At 38.0% G+C, this 20,062-nt stretch overlaps 1 protein-coding gene across 2 annotated transcripts in view; it reads right to left on the minus strand.

Annotated features, from left to right (window-relative positions):
• Window positions 1–20,062, minus strand: part of LOC145680582 (uncharacterized) — a 133,236-nt gene that overhangs the window by 64,728 nt on the left and 48,446 nt on the right. For both annotated transcript variants that reach the window (XM_081751234.1, XM_081751232.1), the window contains exon 2: window positions 2,852–2,956. In XM_081751234.1, the coding sequence (XP_081607360.1) occupies window positions 2,852–2,956 (105 nt within the window). The remainder of the gene's footprint in view (window positions 1–2,851; window positions 2,957–20,062) is intronic.

Genomic DNA, 20,062 nt, shown 5'->3' on the forward strand with positions numbered 1-20,062 from the left:
ATAATTTTAAAGAAGTGGCAGTTACTGGTAAATGCAATAAAGTGATCAATGCCGATTTCAGTTTCTCATTTATAGAACAATGTATCTATTAAGCTTATTAGGAATGTACTAAAATATGCAGAATACATGTGGTAATGCACTTTTGTTCACGATAATACATTTTCTTCCCATGGAGGGATCTGAACAGAGATACTTCAGACTTAAACCCCTATCATAACAGATTTTGAGGGGGAGCCGGTTTTCTTATTTTCCAGAGTTGGAAACCCTAAAATGGCAACTCATCAATAAACAGATTGAACGTAAACCATCCATGTACAAACAAATCAGAGGTTCACATTTAAATTGAAAACGTTATGCACACACTAAACATTAATTTTTAAAATACGTTGAACATTCTGGAAAATATAAACTAATGGAAACTGGATTTCATAATTCGAGATCAGGATAAATTCGATGCACATATCATCAAGAAGTGAAATGCACGGAAATTGGTGACATCGCAAATTTAAATCACAGAAATTATACTGATTCTTGGAGTAGCAACATTATTACGGAAATGTGATGGTAGCTGGTTTACACAAGTGTGCTATGTAGTAAGACTACTCCTTTCGTTTCTGGATTTTCTTTTAATTTAGCGTATATATTAGACACATTAACAAATTAATACGGGAATTTTGCAGCAGCGAAAGAAATTTCCAAATATGAAGAAGGACGAAAATCCAAAAGGTAGGTAAACAAGCTCGTTTTTTCAACAAAAAGAGAGTGAACTTGACAAAGATTCCAGCAGAAATTAGGAGTCGAAATATAATCCTATAAAATACGGATAATATGCAGATATGCTATTAAATATCTAAAGAATTATTTGTAACTTTCATATAGCTCTATATACTTTTAACAATTTACTACATTAATGTGTATCAGTGAGATAAGTAACTAACTATTTTGTAGTATAATTTTACATTTAATTAAAAATTTGTCATTTATTTGGTAGTCGGAGGTTGTGAAATAATGAAATGGCAAACGACGACAGAGTTGAGAATTGAAAGACTTTCTATATTCATACGATAACTTCATTTTTATATGCAACCCAAAAGCAAACATTTGTATGGTTAGCATCAGAGTCCAAATAACAAAGGCTAATTTTCAAAAATTAGAAGAAAGCAAAAAAACAAACAAACAAAAAGAATCTTATGCGACCCTTTAATAAACCATTTTCATTTTTTCATTTTTTTTTTAACTGCAAGACATTATGAGTTCTCGCTTCACTAAAAACTAATATGAAATGTACTACATATCAACATACAACACAATTCGTATCTATAAATGAGACACTAATTTTATAATATATTGTACACATATCAATAATCTATATAGTCGATTATCCAATCGTATATAAGACTATCTTTCTTTAAAATTTGAAGCAAAGTAGAACCTCGACATGATTGATTTCTTTCAAACCCATCCGATTCTTAAATGTGAGAATAATTGAAACTAACTCGTGACGACTGAATTTTCGTTTCCAGTAACTAAATTTAAAAATACGACTAAAACTTAATCATTAATAATCAATACTTCTTTTAAAGATGAAAGGTAAATATAGTTATTATTGGTAGCAGTTATTGATAGTGGATAAAAGAAGGCAATGATGGGGTGAAGATTTAAATTTGACATGATACTGTATCTTAAATAAGCTTCCCTTCCCGAATGATCAGCGATTTGTTTTCGTTTTCTGCAGTAGGAAAAAGGAGGAGGAGGGTGTGTGGAAACAGAAGAGTTTGTTTGATTGTTTACCAGAGCTTACGTAGAAGGAATAATAGATACGATTATTAACAAACTGCATCAAAAAAGTGCCTAGAGAGATTGGCGGATACCCTTCAGATTTTATCCACGCTTCAAAACCTTCCGAATTTTCGAGAATATTCTACTGAACTTTGTAAACAAGGTGTATGCATTTAACGGAAAAAAAAATGCCTTCAGCGTAGCATTTTGATTCTACAGCAGTATCTTCAATGGATTCAAAAATATCTACTGAACGGAGAACCATTCTTATGTCATGAAGATGTTGCTTCGTTATCGAAAAGTTACGCTGTATACGCCCAATGGGGGCACTCTGTCGGAAACGTGTAAAAAGCTTTTCCAAGCCAGTCATCCTGAATGGGGTTTTCCTGGGTTTTCCTCATTCACACCAGGCAAATACCGGATTGGTATCTAACATATAGGTCCCAGACAGCTTCCTTCCTTCCCCAATCCTTTCTCCCTACCCTTTCCCCGGATAGTGTGGTCACCGAGGGACGTCATCCCTCAAAACGTGACGGGCTAACATTGCCATAGAATCCGAAAGCCCAGAAATTTAAATCCTAAATCCGTTACGCTATAAACATTGATGAGTGTATGTATACTTTGTTTACAATTACATTAGTTCACAATTGCATCTTCATAAAGTCAAATTGAGTTTTAGTAGAAAAATATTTTAATATTTATAACTAAGTTTTTGCTGATTTCAGAAATTTTCAAATGCAATTTACAACTTTATTTTTAGCACAGCCTTACGTAGTTTAATTGATTATTGGAAATCGACGAATGAAAAATTAATTTCCATGTTTATTTTGTTCTTCACTCCAGAGCAATTTCCTTGTAAATTCAAGAATATGCAAATGAAGATATGGATATGTCAAGGGAAGAATCTACTCAAATCATATACAGTTTGAATATAAAAGCTACTATCGTTAGTAATGATTTCGTGGGAAAAAAAAACGAAATTGAATATTAAATTAAAAAAGAAATCAGTTCGTTATTTTAAACTGATATTAGTACTAATTTACTTTACGATATGCTAGCATTCACTTCTTACCTGTCAGTAGTATCCTCTTCAGTCTCAGGTTTTGGTAATTCATCGCTGTTCTTTCTGCCTTCTTCATCATCCTTCCCTTTAGATTTTACTGCAACCTTATCTTTCCTAGAAAAGAAAACAGAAATATAATTTAGGTACATTTACGAAGTAAATAATAGCAATACTGAATTATTCATAAAATGCATAAAAAAACTGTAAGAGATTTTAGGTGATACTATACATTGAAATAAAAATACAAAAATGAAAATGAAACGAAATCTTTCTGTTTAACGTCCCACGATTATACCCTTTAAGCTAAAGAAGACGAATGACTAAAGCAAGTGAATGATGATGGAAGAATGGGGGAATGTAAAAGTGGGATGAAATGGGAGTATCCCGAGAAAACCCACGGACACGATGTTGTTCACCACAAACTTACTTGGTTGGGGTCGAACCACGGACCCCACACACCAGAGGTAAGCGCTCTGCCACTAAGCCACCGTGCCTCCCAAATAAAGATGCAACATAACAATAATACTTATAATAGTAATTTAATTTTTAAACATTGATTGTTGCTTGTAATATAGGTTTATTTGTTAGACACACAAAGTAAATTTTAATCTTAATCTTTATACAGAAAGATCTGATCTAAGATATTCCTCTGTGCTGTAGAGCAGGTGATTATGCATCAGTGATTGAAGATATCTTTTAAACTGCAAATTTGGAATTTGTTGTAGGTCCGAATTTAGTGGAAAATTTCGTTTATTCATATGTACGAATGATGTTTAGAGAATATATACGTATGCACGGTAATTATAACATTCTAAGCTTTTAATACTTAGTACTTTAATACTTAATACTTAGTACTTAGTGGTCTACTAAGTGTTTGAAAAAGAACAGATAACATTATTCTCAGCATATTTTTCTGCATTATAAAATATTTTGTCGCAGGGCAGGTTTGACCTCAGAAAATAATTCTTTACTAGTGACTGGATTAAGTATGTGGTTTTCAGTGTTTCCAAAGTTAGGATCTAACTAAGCTTCAGTAAATTAAACTCTTGTGTTTAGTTTTGGGTATAATGTGATAAAGCATCTGGTACTAAATCTTTAAGTCTATATCAGTGAACTTTGACATGAATATTTTAAAGGAATCCCGGACAAGTCATAGTAGTTATTTTTGTTATTGTCCTTCGTAGATCTATATACTTTCTGTTTGAAGTTTCTGGTTCAAGAGTTTGAGAGGAGAACTAAATACTCGTAATGTAACCTTTAAACCAAAGTTTTAGTAATCAAGTATCAACATTTCCCGAAAAATTACAAGGCATTTTAGTACGTCATATAAAGAAAACATGCTCACTTTTTTTTTTCCTGAAGTGTCTGGGGCTTTTTCATCTTTATCTAAAATTGTGTTCTTAGTAATCGGCCATTTCAGACTTTGCGAGGGGATAGGGGGCAAGATATAAAAGATTTTTGTTAGTATACTAGTATACAATTAATTAAAAGCGTGTGTTTTTCAAACTAAGAGGCGGAAGGGTAGAATTGCACCCTGTCCTCCCTAAATGAAGCCTCTGCTTGTTAGGCATGATCTTTATGAATCTTCTACTCAATTGACAATGCTTTTCTTCAAAATACTGTTCAAAATAGATTTTTCTACCTTGCTCTCCCACTTCAAGTTCTGTACTCCATCATATTTCTATGAACACTAAGGTATGATCCTTTCATAAATTATTAAATTTATTAATTCGTAAATATGTCTGCAGTAAACAAGAACTAATTCCTGAATTACAACTTATTTTAGTTCTTCACAGTAAACAACCTCTTAAGTTGTTTCAATTTTAATAATAAATTCACAGTTGTAGGATCTATCCAAAATGTTGGTGAATTTTCCAAGCACCAAAAATTGTTTAACAACTTCATCTCCGATCGCGTTGCTATTGTTAAGGGATCAAACAGCCTACGGTTCAGAAAAAGTTGTTTTGCTCTACTTAGATTCGTATTTGAAAATTTACACAAAACGAAAATACAGGAAACCTATTTTACTTTGCGTTTAACAAATTTAATCTATTGTTTCTTCATGATATATTTTGTCCTTCTGAACTTTTATTATTATTATTATTATTATTATTATTATTATTATTATTATTATTATTATTATTATTATTATTATTATTATTATTATTATTATTATTGTTATTATTTTCTGTATTTATTGAGTGGCTATAAATCCCGTTAGCCTTACCATGCAAAAATGTAACTTTGTTTTATTTTATTTTTGACAAAAGTCTCGAGAACTTTAAGTTTCTAGAGTAGTTAATGCTCACTTATACATACACTGATGTGATTTGTGTATATATCTTGTAGGGTCTGAATGATGGATAATGGCTACGTAATAGAAGGTGCAATATGTAGTACATGAAGAGCAATTCAACGAATTTCATAGGGATCGATATCATGATCTCACCAGATACAGAAACATCCTCTCGCCAAACTAAGCATGAGATGTGAAAGGTGACGTGAATGATTATCCCGAAGTAGATAGTCTGGCGTTTCTCAAGAGACTGTCTAAACTCACAAGTTTCTCGCGGTTAGGTGACTTCAACTTCAATCACTGAGCGTGAGTTTAAGTGAATGGAAGTCCCAGTGAGGTCGGAGAGCTCAAGTTCCATTGAGAATGATGAGGAGGTCCAGTTAAACTAACGGACAAAATGGAACTCTTCTGATTTCAAGAGATATTTGACAATGTTCAAATGTCATGTTCACGCAAAGATGACAAAGTAATAGGGCCTTCGTTCTTCGTAGAATAAAATAGGAGAATATATAGGCAGGGGTGGACTGGTCATAATCAAGTACCGGCCCGATGGCCGCTGCGCCCTCCTCACATCAGTGCCTTTGCGCCCTGCTCGGGAGGGGCTAAGACCCGTCTTAGCCTCGGGAAGGCGCACAGTTTTCTCTCTGAACACATTTTTTATTTTAAAAAAACAAAGCTACATAATTATTTTATAAATTCGCTAGCCTTTGGCCAGCTAGGGCTCCACCCCAGACCCCGGTATTTGCTCGGCCTGCGGCCTCGCTCTTTCTGTTTTCGGCGTGGAAATGCTATTAATGATATTAGATTTACCCCTAAATATATAGCTTTGACTCTAATATCGGTCATTTTGGACGATTTTTACTTATCACCCTTACCAACCCCACGCTTCGCCCCAAATCCCAGTATTTGCTCGGCCTGCGGCCTCGCTCTTTCTGTTTTTGGCTTTTGGAATGTCATTATAATGATCTTAGGGACCCTGAAATTTAAAGATTTGACTCTAATATCGGTCATTTTGGATGATTTTTATATATCAACCCTCCCACCCCCACTGCTCCGCCCCCAGATCCCGTCTTTACTCGGCCTACGGCCTTGCCCTTTCTGTTTTAGGCCTTGGTTAATGATCTCAGCGACTTCGAAATACAGTATATTGATTTGACTCTAATCTCGGTCATTTTGCATCATTTTTACATTTCTCTCAATCCCACTTCCGCCGTTAGAGGCGCTAGTGGCGTTACATAAAAACAAGACTCCGTTCAAGACTTACAGATGAACATCTGGAATCATTGTTCTTGATGAACTCAGAAAGAGACATTCTGACCAAAATAGACAATAATCTTATTATTGATAAAATGTGTGAAAAAAGCAAGGAGATGCGAAGGCTTTTTCAAGCATAAAGCAGTGACTTTACTTTCATTTTCCAGTTTTGTTTTTGAATTTCTTTTTTCGTTAGGTAGGTATATAATTCTAAATTTGTTTCTACTTTTGTTAATTTGTAGTAAATGTTTCATGTATACTTTTTATCAACGGTTTTAAAAATAGATGAAAAATAAGTTAATGCTATGATGAACATAGCTTTAAAAGGACAGAAGTATGAAAAATAACATAATCCCTAAACTTAACTCAAATCTTCAGTTATAATTAGGCTGTTAACAAATGTAGCCGAAGAATTTAAACAACTGGTGTGATTTTTGTAGTCTCAGTTAAAGTGTGCAGATTTATATAGGTCTAATATACGAGGCGTGTTTTTTAAGTAAGGCCGTTTGAACATAAGTACACAACGAAAGGTTATTTCAAAAAAGTAAATGTATTTTCAGAAAGTACATGCTTTACTCTATTTTTCGACATAGTTGCCAAGTTTGTTCAAACACTTATCATACCTCTCAACCAATTTCAAAATACCCTCTTCATAAAAACTTGCCGCCTGCTCCGATAACCAAGAGTTCACTGCCGTTTTCACATCGTCGTCATCATTGTAACGGTTGCCACTGAGGTGTTGTTTGAGGTGGAGGAACAGATGGTAATCGCTCGGCGCAAGATCAGGACTGTAGGGTGGGTGGTCTAAAACTTCCCAGCCAAATCTGTCCAACAAATCGCGGGTCTGACCTGCAGTGTGAGGTCTTCAATTGTCATGGAGAAGAACAATGCCCTTTGTCAGCATGCTGCGTCGTTTGTTTTGAATCGCTCTGCGTCGCTTTCACAGTGTTTGGCAGTATGCTTCTGCATTGATAGTGGTTCCTCTTGCATGAAGTCGACCAACAAAACACCATGCCTGTCCCCCCCCCCAAAAAAAAAACGCCATGATTTTGCGCCTGGGACAGAGTCTGTTGACCTTCACCTTTACAGGCGAGTGTGTGTGTGTCTCCATTCCATGCTCTGTTGTTTCGATTCGGGCGTGATATGCGAAACCCATGTTTCGTCTCCAGTTACGATCTGACTCAAGAAGCCGTCACCTTCTTCGTGATAACGAGTCAAGAACTTCATGGCACACTCAAATCTTTGGTTTTTGTGGTCCTCTTTAGGAGTTTCGGGACCCAACGGGAGCACAGTTTCCTAAACTGTAGGTGTTCAGAAACAATTTTGTAAAGCACTGATCTCGACACGTCAGGAAATTCGTTTGAGAGACCTGTTATTGTGAAGCGCCTGTTCTCACGAACCCTCGCTTCAACTGAAGCCACCAAATTGTCTGTAATCGAAGAAGGGCGACCGGAACGGTCCTCATCACGGACGTTGTCACGGCCATTTTTGAATTCTCGTATCTACTTACGCACTTTGCTTGCAAACTAACAGTATCACCGTACACTTCGCAAATCTGCCGATGAATTTCTGCAGCAGACAGGTTACTTGCTGACAAAAACCGTATCACTGAGCGAACCTCACACGCGGCGGGCGACTTGATAATCTTAAACATTGTGAAAGCACAGAACACAACCGTACTGGTCAGCTACAGAGTTGAAACTCAGCACAGTTGTTCCCGAGGCGTGTCGGTACACGACGCACACGCTAGTTGCGGTATGCGCGCGAACTACTAGTGTCTACAACAAAACGGACCTTACTTAAAAAACACGCCTCGTATTTGGTACTCAAAGTCTCTTTGTTTGTTTATGAAAAAATTGAATTTGTATAATTCTATCGTGATTAATTGCAATAGCTAGTTAATCTTTTGTTGTTTTTTGTGTAATAATTTTCCGGGGGAAGTCCCCCGGCACTTTCTTTTATTAGGAGGGGGTACTCCATACAAGCGAAAGCCTCAGATGGACGGCGCCCTCCCAGAGTATGTGACCGCGCCCTTTTTACATAGCCAGTCCACCCCTGTATATAGGTCTACAGTGCCATACTGAAATGCGCGTTTCCGCAAATTGTGGAGTTTTAGTGAAAAGTAAAATATTGCACCTAGTCGTTGGAGCCGTTATATTAAAGATATTCTGGATCCAGCAGATTCGTCGCTTGACTTCCACTATCAACAGGAATCAGACAATGAAGTATGTCAAAGCGTAGGTTTGCAGAACTCCAATTCTTAATTTTCGAGCACTTAAAATTGAACATCATTGAAAGTGCTGAAAATAATAGTTCAGATAGCGTATTAAATGTTCTGAAATTTAGGAGGTCTATCGTCTGGAAATCCTGCAGAAGATTTGTATCAATTTTGTATCGTGCATAGTAGAAGTAGTAAGAGTAATAAAATAGTATGACTACCTTTGGGAATATCGTGGATTCGAATGAAGAACCGGATCAACATTAAAAATCTTGTAAAGTGGACGGATAACTTGTAATGTGACTTCGGTGTCTCACAAACAAATTGTTAATTGATTACAAGACAACGACGTTCCAGGGGACAGCAAGGTGTGTTCTGCGATCTGGAATTTAAATCGTGCGTTGCAATGCGCAGAGTGTTTTAAAAAAACTACAGAAATAAAACATCCGATTATTTAAAAGGAAATCACTTCAAAGGTAATAAGTTTAAAGAAACATGAAGTATTTTTGATTTATCTAAAGACATATATGAAAGTTTCCGAAGAATTATTCCAGAAAGTTAACCGGTTATATGATCAGCTTATGCAACTGGGGCATACAAGAATGGAATGTTACGAAATATACTAAACGGGGGAAGCTTTAGTGTCATGGTTGGCACATTCATTTCTAGTTTCTGGAATCCTCGGCTCGATTTCCACCAGGACTATGTAAGATTGTTTACTGCTGACGCGGTCCTTAGAAGATAAAGTTGTTAAGAGAAGGAACAGGCTACGAACCCAGGATATTTATAACACCTGGGCCCAAAATGGCTCTCCATGGGTCTGACTGTACGGATGATAGTAGCACTTGCAAACTAGATGATCCCTTATATATTTTGCTTCATCACGTGTGTGGTTGTTCTCTTCCGAAAGAAAATACAATAGTAGTGACCAGGATTTCAAATTCGGAGGCGATGCTTAGGTCTATTTAAAAAGTAAAAATGAATCTGAAGGGTCCGAATTGGCATAATATTTATATTAAATATAGTTGTATGAGTTACTCAAACCAGGACCTTAATTGTACTTAGGGATTGAGGGACCAATCTAAATTTTAAAAATAGAGCCTCTACAAGATAATCGACTAACGGTATTAGTGGTATCATACATGCGTCAATTCACCCGAGTTGAAACTAGGAAGCACTCTTAAGCAATAAAACTTAGCAAGTTTAGACTACATGAAAATAATAGATAAAACCTGTTTAAAACCCTTGTACGCCTTTTAATGCATTTTTAGTTATTCACGTGATCACATCCTTTGTAGTCAATAACCCAAAACTATTTGTTTGGTCACCTATCAACCTCCACCTTTCGTTAACCAGCTACAGTTTAGTTTTCATTAGCTTGTTAAGAATGCAGTTTTTCCACTCCAATAGTCAGGAAGTGAGAAAAGAGATTATTCAACTTCGTCTTTTCCACATCCGTAAACCGTGTTCATTTAAAGATTTCTTTACGTAGAAAAAAAAAAGAATAAAAAGACCATAAGTGACCTAAAAGTTACCTTAAAATATTAAAAAATGACCTGAAATTTTCGAAACAACAAAAAGTGACCAAAAGTTGACCCTAAAAAACTATATTTTTAGAACCTGGAGTTGATGGATAACGTTTTTATTTGAACTTGCCTTGTCCTATGCGTAATAGAAAAAAGTTGACTTGTCAACAAGATCCGGGCCCTGATAATCAGGTATATTCAAGAAAGCAATAATAGAAAGAAGTTGAAACTGAAAGACATGTCTGGTAGCAGGGATAGAGGTTCCTTTATTACGTTTTTCTCAAAAGCGTTCATTACTTCTTCGATACGTGCTATAACATCAGAAGTTCATAGTGAAATAAGGAAATTCGACATTACGGTAGAAACAACACAAGATGTGGTACAGCATGATCAAATGTCATTTTACCTTGGATAAATAACTGAGGCCAAGTTAAAGAATTTACTAGATTTATAAGTTATTGATCAAAAATAGGAAAAGCACTTTACGAATCGTCAAGATGCAGTTAGCATAATACGGCTCGCACACTGCTGATATCCAGAAATCGTTCCTCTTTCCCTCAGCAAATACAGTTCGAAAGTAAATAGACGATTATTTTGACCATTTAGAGTGTATTTTAGAAAACAAATTCTTTGTTGATTTCGCCTTTGCCAGCTGGAGCACCTCATATATAGGATTTGTCTCAGACATAATGTGTCACATTATTTTCTGATGCGACTATCTATTGCAGAGTTTTCTCCCCATAAAGGTTCTGTGGTGCGGGCTTGACTTCGAGCTCTGGGAGCGTCAAGGTGCGCAATAGAGTGAACTCCTGTTTGATTGAAGAATGAGTGTTCAGTTGTTAGGTGACATAATAAACATTTGGAAAAATGTTATTCACCGGATCGTGACCGAAGAGTTGTAGATGAGGAAAGTGTGCGCAAAACTCGTTCTAAGAGTTCTCACCGACGATCAGAAAAACAATCGAGTGGCTATTTGCAATGAACTTATGCAGTGTTGTGGAGAAAATCTTAGTTTTTTGGAGAATATAATTACCAGTGATGAAACATGGATTTTTGAATATGAGCCAGCCTGAAATGAAAAGGCAGAGCTCTGAATGGCACATTTTGCAGTCCCCTCGCTATATATATATATATATATATATATATATATATATATATATATATATATATATATATATATATATATATATAAAAAGAGCAAATTGAAAATCAGTCATGCTCATTGCCTTTTTTGATGCTATAGTGATTCTCCATTCTGAATTTATACCATTCATTCAAACCAAGGATCTTATAAAATAGAGGATTTGCCCTTACAACAAAATCTTGAAGCCATACGTCATAGTTTCGCCACCCCTTACTCTGCCCACTCCGCCCAATGGGATCGCAATGTTTTGAGCGAACAATCATGGCGGAAACGAAAGTATCCAATCAGACAATGGCAGAAATGAGAGTAGCCGATCAGACGTGCCGATGCTCGGTTGTTTTTTGGCTTCATCGATTTAATAGGATGAAGATACATATGGGCAGATCCTCTATTTATAACATCCTTGATTCAAACCATCAACAACAAATTTTACGTGGAAATTCTCAAAAGATTGAAATGAGGTATCAACCGTGTTAGGAGCGAGATCAAGGATTCGTGAAAGGTTCACGATGACAACGCTCCCAGCCCCATCGCCTTTGTTGTGCGCGACTACCAGACCCAGATCGGGATTACAATGGTTTCGCAACCACCTTACAAATCCAGTTTGGCCCCACCAGACTTCTTTCTGTTTCTAAAGATAAAAATACCTGAAAGAACGTCATTTGCAACCTATTGATAACACTAAAATGACTTCGACGAGGCTGTTAAAGGACGTATCCGTTGATGAATTACAGGGGGCATACAACGCATCGAAATGTCGCTGGTGAAAATGTATTGACGCAGGACGTATATTTTGAAGATTTTTTAAGTGATTGGGCCAATCTGATCAATAAACACTTAAAAAAAAAAATCTGACGCATTTCTTCTGCGACAAACCCTGTAGACTACTGATGCGACTCCAAATCCGGTGCGACTTTAAAAACACCCTATATGTACGATAATTTATTTCGAGCTTCTATTACACACAAAATTCGAAAACTGTTGAGATTTGAAAAACATTTCTTCATAGCTTACATGTAGAAGTTTAATAGTTGAATAGACGTCACACTTATAGTTCCTTCGTTCTAAATGCTTATCGTTCTTGATGGCTTCATTTTCCCTTGAGAGTTTATACAGTTTAGATTCCATTAAACTGTAGCCCATATTTCGTAGCCCAAGTGTTGAAAAGAGGATTTAGTATACACTTCAACAAACCATGTTAATCTTAAAACGTGCAACGTCCTTCCGACAGGGCATAACGTCCTAAAATTCCTACAATTTTTATCTATAAATTAGTGTACGTTGTGTATGTCCAGCAGGACAGAAAGTTCTTCTGGTGGAAAGAGCATGAACTCTAGTTTTAGCGCAAAAAAGAATCATGTTGGTACGACTGTTAGTTCAGTAGTGGCGGATTGTTTTCTAAAGGTAATCGTGTGTACGTTTACATTCTCTATTTTGATCCACCAAACACCAATAATGTGTGGAGTAGAGCGAATTTCGGTGATAACTGGGAAACATTAAACCTTCTCTTATATTGTTTATTGTACAGTGAATGTAAAAAGTATTCATACACCTCGGAAAATGATAACATATAACATATCACGGTGGACAAACACCACTTGAACGAAAATTTGTATTTTATTTCTTCAAGTGTAGGAAATATAACACAAAAATACACTGATATGAAACAAATTAGGACTGTAGTAAACAAAGAAGCAGCTATTCGTGCAAGAAATTCAAAAAGGTAGTGAAAAGAAAGAAATATCAATCAACAAAAAGTATTCATACATTTCACTTTTTGTCTTTCTTTTCGTCACATTGGGCCATTTTAGTACTTCGTAGGATTTCCTTTTGATGCTATAATAGCTTTAATACGCTTTGGCATTGACGTTACCAAAGCCTTGGTCTTTGATGAGGGAATTTTCTGCCATTTTTCTTGCAAAGCATTTTGCAAGTCTTGTTTATTTGAAATCGGTCGTTTTCTAATCTGTTTGTCAAGGTGGTCCTATAGATGCTCAATCGGATTAATGTCGGGGGATTGGGAAGGTGTTAGCATGTACTTTGGCGTATTGTTCAAGATCCAAAGGCGTGTGTTTAAAGCGGAATGCTTTGGATCGTTGCCCTGCATGAATATAAAGTTTTGTCTAATGCCCATTTGTTCAGCAGATGAATGGAGACTCGATTTTAAAATATAAATGTACTGATAATGGTTCATCGTACCATCTATAAAGTGCATGGATCCTACACTAGATGCACTCATACAACTAAAAAAATGATAGAACCACTACTATGTTTCACTGTAGGTTTCAGGTTTTGTTTTCGAAACTCTGTATTCTTTTGCCTACACACCATGGTTCGTCCATCCGATGGGAAAATGTTGAATTTGCTTTCATCAGTAAATATCACACAGTTCCAGAATCCTTGTGGCGTATTTCGGTGTGCTTTGGCAAATGTTAACCTTTTCTTCCTATTGACTTCACTCACAAAATATTTTCTTCGGGCTACCCGGCCATGAAAGCCACGCTTTCTCAAGTAATTGCGAATCGTAGAATGCGAGACGCACTTTAAATTCATTATAAAGTTCACTTGCAAGCTCTGCCATACTTAGCCGTGGATGCTTTCTTATTTTTCGAACTATCAATGACAGACAACGCGTATTTAATGTCACCGGACGACCTGTTCTATGTGCATTTTTCAACGTCTTTCTCTGTCCAATTCAATCATTAATACTTTTAATAGTCCCTCTAGGCCTACCAACAATTCAGAAAGTGACTTACAGTGGTTATGCAGACGAATTATAATTATTCGTTCCTCTTCTGTAGCTTCACGACCTTTATGCCCCATACTGCGGCACTTCCAAACTCCTCGATAATGCTGTGAACTTGAATGCACTCCAAGGGAACGTAGAATAAACTAGATTGCCTTGACAGGCCTGTCATTCGTTTCTGAACACGGAGAGAGGTATTCCTGTGAGATTTGTGGTACTGTATGAATACTTTTTGCTCATGAATTTTCAGACTTTTCCATTTTTTGTCTCTGTAAACCAAGGTCAAAATAGCATTTGTTGTTTATGCTTCCCCCAAGTCTTCCTTCCTGGAACACCTTTTTCTAATTGTCCAGTGAGTTGGATCTACATATCATGGAAGCGGGACAAGATCACATTTTTTTGCAAAAATATTGCCTGTATGAATACTTTTTACATTCACTGTATATTTTAAAATGCGTACTGGTGGAAGGCTACTGACCGGTCCGGAAGGACAAACTCACATTCTTTCCATTGAGGAGGTGTCGAGCCTTGCGGGACGACAGAGGCTTGTACGTACGATATCTCTGAATTACGCTGCCAGAACAGAACTATGTAATGCTCACGGAATTTAACTGAAATGAATGTCTTCATTTTCAGCAGTGAATTAAAAATCTACAAATCAACGAACACGTGAGCTTTCGACATTGTTATGCAGAGTCGCAACTAGGGAGGAAGCAAGGAGGCACACGCCCTGCGCGCTTAGTTGGAGGGGGTCTAAAAGGGCGATATGCATACACACACACACACACACACACACACACACATATATATATATATATATATATATATATATATATATATATATATATATATATATATATATATATATATATATATATATCATCATCATAGGTATTCTGCCTTTATTGGCAGGTCACTTGCTGCAGCTGAGAAGCTTCCATGCTCCACGGTCCTCCGCTAACTTCTTCGTCTTCGCGTATGATCTTTCTGTTTTTATATCATCCATTAATTGTAGTCTCCTTCGCCCCCTCCCTCTCTTTCCCGCCACCATACCCTCTAGGACGTCCCTCTGATACAGTCTCTTCTTAGGCAATGTCCCAACCAGTTTCTCTTCCTCTTCCTAATAATATCTAAAAGTGTTCTTTTCTCACCCACCATTTCTAACACTCTCTCATTCGTTATGCGCTCGACCCAACTAATTCTTTCCATTCTTCTCCACACCCACATTTCGAAGGCTTCCAGTCGATTTTCATCACCTTTACGTAGTGTCCACGTTTCCGCCCCATACAGTACAAGACTCCACACGAAGCATTTTATGAGTCTTTTTCTCAGCTCTGTCTTCAAGGTCCCACAAAACAGACTTTTCTTCTTCTTAAAGGCTTCTTTCGCCATTCCTATCCTTGCTTTTATTTCACGTTCGCACTTCATGTTATTACTAAGAATACTACCCAGATATCGAAAACTATTCACTTGTTCTATTTTCTCCCCTCCTACTTTTATATTTGACACAGACCCCTTCGTTCCAATCACCATGGCTTTTGGATTATATATATATACACTCGTGCTCATAAATTAAGGATAATGCAAATACATGGTGAAACAACGCTCTGGTGGGCGGTTTTCGGTTGGAAATCACCTCGGGGTATGACCATGCGGTGCATTTGACCATTCGATGCGGTGCATGCGGTGCGGTCATCGCACGGTGGCGTTGGCAGCAGTCCATATACGCAGAGGTGTGTTGGTGCATGTCAGAGTACGGTGCAGCGTGTAAGTGTGCAGATGTTGTCAGACGTGCTAATGGTGACTGTGTGTTGAAAATGGCTCAAAGAACACATATTGATGATGTTACGAGGGGTAGAATAATAGGGCGACTGGAAGCTGGTCATACACAGCAGGTCGTAGCACGGGCCCTCCGTGTACCATAGAGTGTGATCTCAAGATTATGGCAACGATTCCAGCAGACAAGAAACGTGTCCAGGCGCTACAGTACGGCACGTCCACAGTGTACAACACCACAAAAAGACCGATATCTCACCATCAGTGCCCGCAGACGGCCACGGAGTACAGCAGGTAGCCTTGCTCGGGACAGTGCAACAGCCACTGGAACAGTTGTCTCCCGACACACAGTCTACAGACGACTGAACAGACTTCGTTTATTCGCCCGGAGACCTGCTAGGTGCATTCCACTGACCCCTGTTCACAGGAGAGCCCGTAAAGCCTGGTGTCAAGAACACACTACATGGTCAATGAAACAGTGGTCCCAGGTTATGTTCACGGACGAGTCCAGGTATAGTCTAAACAGTGATTCTCGCCGGGTTATCATTTGGAGTGAACCAGGAACCAGATACCAACCCCATAATGTCCTTGAAGGGGACCTGTATGGAGGTAGTGGTTTGATGGTGTGGGGTGGGATTATGATTGGTTCACGTACACCCCTGCATGTCTTTGACAGAGGAACTGTAACAGGTCAGGTGTATCGGGACGTCATTTTGCATCAGTATGTTCGCCTTTTCAGGGGTGCAGTGGGTCCCACCTTTCTCCTGAAGGATGATAACGCACGGCCCCACCGAGCTGCCATCGTGGAGGAGTACCGTGAAACAGAAGATATCAGGCGAATGGAGTGGCCTGCCTGTTCTCCAGACCTAAACCCCATCGAGCATGTCTGGGATGCTCTCGGTCGACGTATCGCTGTACGTCTTCAAACCCCTAGGACACTTCAGGAACTCCGACAGGCACTGGTGGAAGAATGGGAGGCTATACCCCAGCAGCTGCTCGACCACCTGATCCAGAGGATGCCAACCCGTTGTGCGGCCTGTGTACGTGTGCATGGTGATCATATCCCATATTGATGTCGGGGTACATGCACAGGAAACAAGTGGCGTTGTGTAGCACATGTGTTTCTCAACTTATCACCAATACCGTGGATATCACCAATACCTTTATACCGATATGTTTCGTTTGTTCGTATGTTGTGTTCACTATGTGCCTATGCTATTAGCGCCAGTTTTGTGTAGTGCCACGTTGTGTAGTACCACAATCTGCAATTATCCTTAATTTTTGAGCATGAGTGTATATATAAAAGATCATATATATACGGGATATGATCAAAAAGTACAATGAATCATTTTATTACAAACGAAGTAATAGGCTTACATCAAATATAATTAAATCTTTTTCAAAGTACTCCCATTGGCTTGCGATGCACCTATTCCAGCGTTGACTGCATGATTGGAAGCACTTCTAGAAATCTTCCTTCTACAGGGTCTTCAAATGCGCCGTCCTCACTCTCTCAATGCCGGGAATGATATCAAAACGTCTTCCTTTTAACATGGTTTTGATTTTTAGGAAAAGCCAGAAGTCGCAGATGTGGATATCAGGAGACTACGGCAGATATGAACAGTCAGGAATATTTTTTTTTCGGACAAAAACTCTTAGATCAAAAGTGAGATGTGGGAAACGAATTTCCCATTCACTCTTTTCATTTACTAATCGGTGGTTAAAATGTTTTGCACGGACCAATACAAGATGTTTAGTACTTTGAAAAGCTCTCGAACAGTCATTAGCCTGTTTGAATGAATAATTTGTGCCACTTTTTGCACACTTTCATCTGTTTTTGATGTCAAAGGACATCTCGATTGTTGCTCGTCTTCAACCGACTCACTGATGCTTTTAAATCGCTCATACCACTAGCGAATAGTCTTCAATCCCACCGCTTCATCGTCATACACTGATTTTAATATTTCGTGAGTTTTTTTGGCACGTTCCTTTTTCTTTTCTTTTCTTTTCTTTTCTTTTCTTTTTTTTTTTTTTTTTAACTGCTTAAAACAAAATTTAATGTTGATGCGCGACAGACACGTATCCGCACTGTTTTGCCTCTGAAACCCAACTTACATGTCACAACTCATTCAAACTTGACACTAACTGTCCCAAAAGTTCAGGCTACCGGGCTTACTTGTTGAAATAGATAAAACGTTAATAAGTGGTGCTCTGCAACTACATTAACAGTACTTTCTGACCACATTTCGTATACTGCCAGTATTTATTGTTCATCTAAATAAATAATGTAGAATATAATGTCATATATTAAAAATATAATACTGTATTTTTCTCTTGTATGAGCAACACATGGCTAGAAAGTCATTCTATAAAGTAATCTCCGCAGGCTTCCCTATCTCCTTGCCTGCCAGCGATTGTTGCTGATGATTCAAAATCTTCCAAGGCCCGTAGACAGAACAGAGGATAAGAAGACGAGATCACTATTGGGAGGATTGATTTAACTTCACCACACATTTATTCATACAAAATCCCCAACAGGCAACTGAAAATGCCAGGGTGGGATCAAGATGGACGCAGAAGGGGCCTCAGCCCCCCTGGCTACCCCTAGCTACGGGCCTGAGTCTTGCTCAAACGGGGCCTTTCTCATGTTGTGCAATTAATAATTTTCAACTAGATGACAGTTTTGTGACGATAACGATGAGATATACTTGTTGGCGTGTTGTTGAATGGATAGGTACAAATTTGGCAAGTGAAGGCTGGATGTATCTTTGTCTTTTCAATCTGTGAATGTAGATTCATGACAACTGATTTTGTCAGTTGAGGATTTCCAGCTCCATTTTTGAACTTTCACACATCAATCAGTTATGTTGAAGAAGTGCAGTACAGGAAGAGATCCAAAGGAATTAATTGAAGCTGCGCATCGATCATCCTCCTTTCTGACATCTTGGTTAAGCGACAACGCTAGACATAAGTTGAAATCTTTTCTTCGACGCTTGCTAGTAAAATAAACCAAGGCTGACAAATGAATTTCAAATATAAGTTAACCAAAAACATTTTGCCGTCGCAATCATCGGAAACAAACAGATATAACTCAGTATTGGTCTTGAAGTAATCTTCATCAGCATCCAGCATCCTTTGTCAACGTTCGTGTAGCTACGCAATGCATTCGCGAAAAAAATTAGGGAGTCTTGGACGCAAAGAAGTCCGTGAGTGCATGCTATAGGTCTGCCACATTGTCGAAGGACTTTTCACAAAGGTGGGTTGTCCAGGTAATAGAACAGTAGTAATCTCAGGGCGCTAGGCCCGGTGAGTACGGTAGATAACAGAATGTCTCCCAGTCAAGTTACTAAATAGTATTCTTGGTCGTCCTTGCATTGTGGTCTCTCACTGTTGTGCACCCTTGAGATTAACCAACACTGGCTCCTTTTGTTCAGTGTATATTGCAACCGTTGCAACTGTTATGAGTACAGGTCCACAATGATGTTGTGGCATGGCAAGAGCTCGTAATGAAACACTTGGTGATTAGTCCACAAGACACAAACATGATCTTGCGTGGATGCAGAGGTGTCTTGAGGTGTAAGGCACAGGGTTACGTGACAACAACCAATATCTGGTACGCTTGGAAGTCTCATACTGGATCCACTTTTTGCCACTCGTGAGCAGTCCATCAAATATGGGTGTGTTACGATACCGAGACAGTAAAGACAAACATACTAGTACTCGTTGTTCCTTGTTGGCTGTCACCAGCAGTATGTCAGGTACATATTTGCTAAACTTCTACAGCTCTATCGCTTTTTCGGTGCGTGAGTCACTTCGTTTTGTCTCTGTGAGCACTTCATCGAATGGTATTAGGTAACATTTTCGGTTACCTAATAATTTTATGGCGAATTAACTCTGATCTTAATAAACAAAAAGCAGGACATACAAAAAGCAGCAGATCTATAAATGACTGATGAACAGCTACGCTAGCGAGTGAAGCCAACCAGTACTGTCTTCGCAAACTGACACCGAAAACAATGAGTTATCAATCTAAGCTGTTTTCTCTTTTTCTTGATTTCACAACAGGTTGTAAGAGATGGGTAAAATGAATTTTAGCTAAGAAATTAAGTTAATTCGGAACATTTCTGACTTCGCACTGCACAGTTGCTCTTTAAGTACTATCCTCCGAAAATCAGTTCGTCTGGTCACCCTACTTAGCTACTATGCCTCATTATAATATTAATCATTAGTGCATTTTACCGATACTTCTTTTTCTTGTTT

This window comes from Thermobia domestica, chromosome 3 (assembly GCF_964235325.1).
Source record: "Thermobia domestica chromosome 3, izTheDome1.hap1.1, whole genome shotgun sequence".
Lineage (NCBI taxonomy): Eukaryota > Metazoa > Arthropoda > Insecta > Zygentoma > Lepismatidae > Thermobia > Thermobia domestica.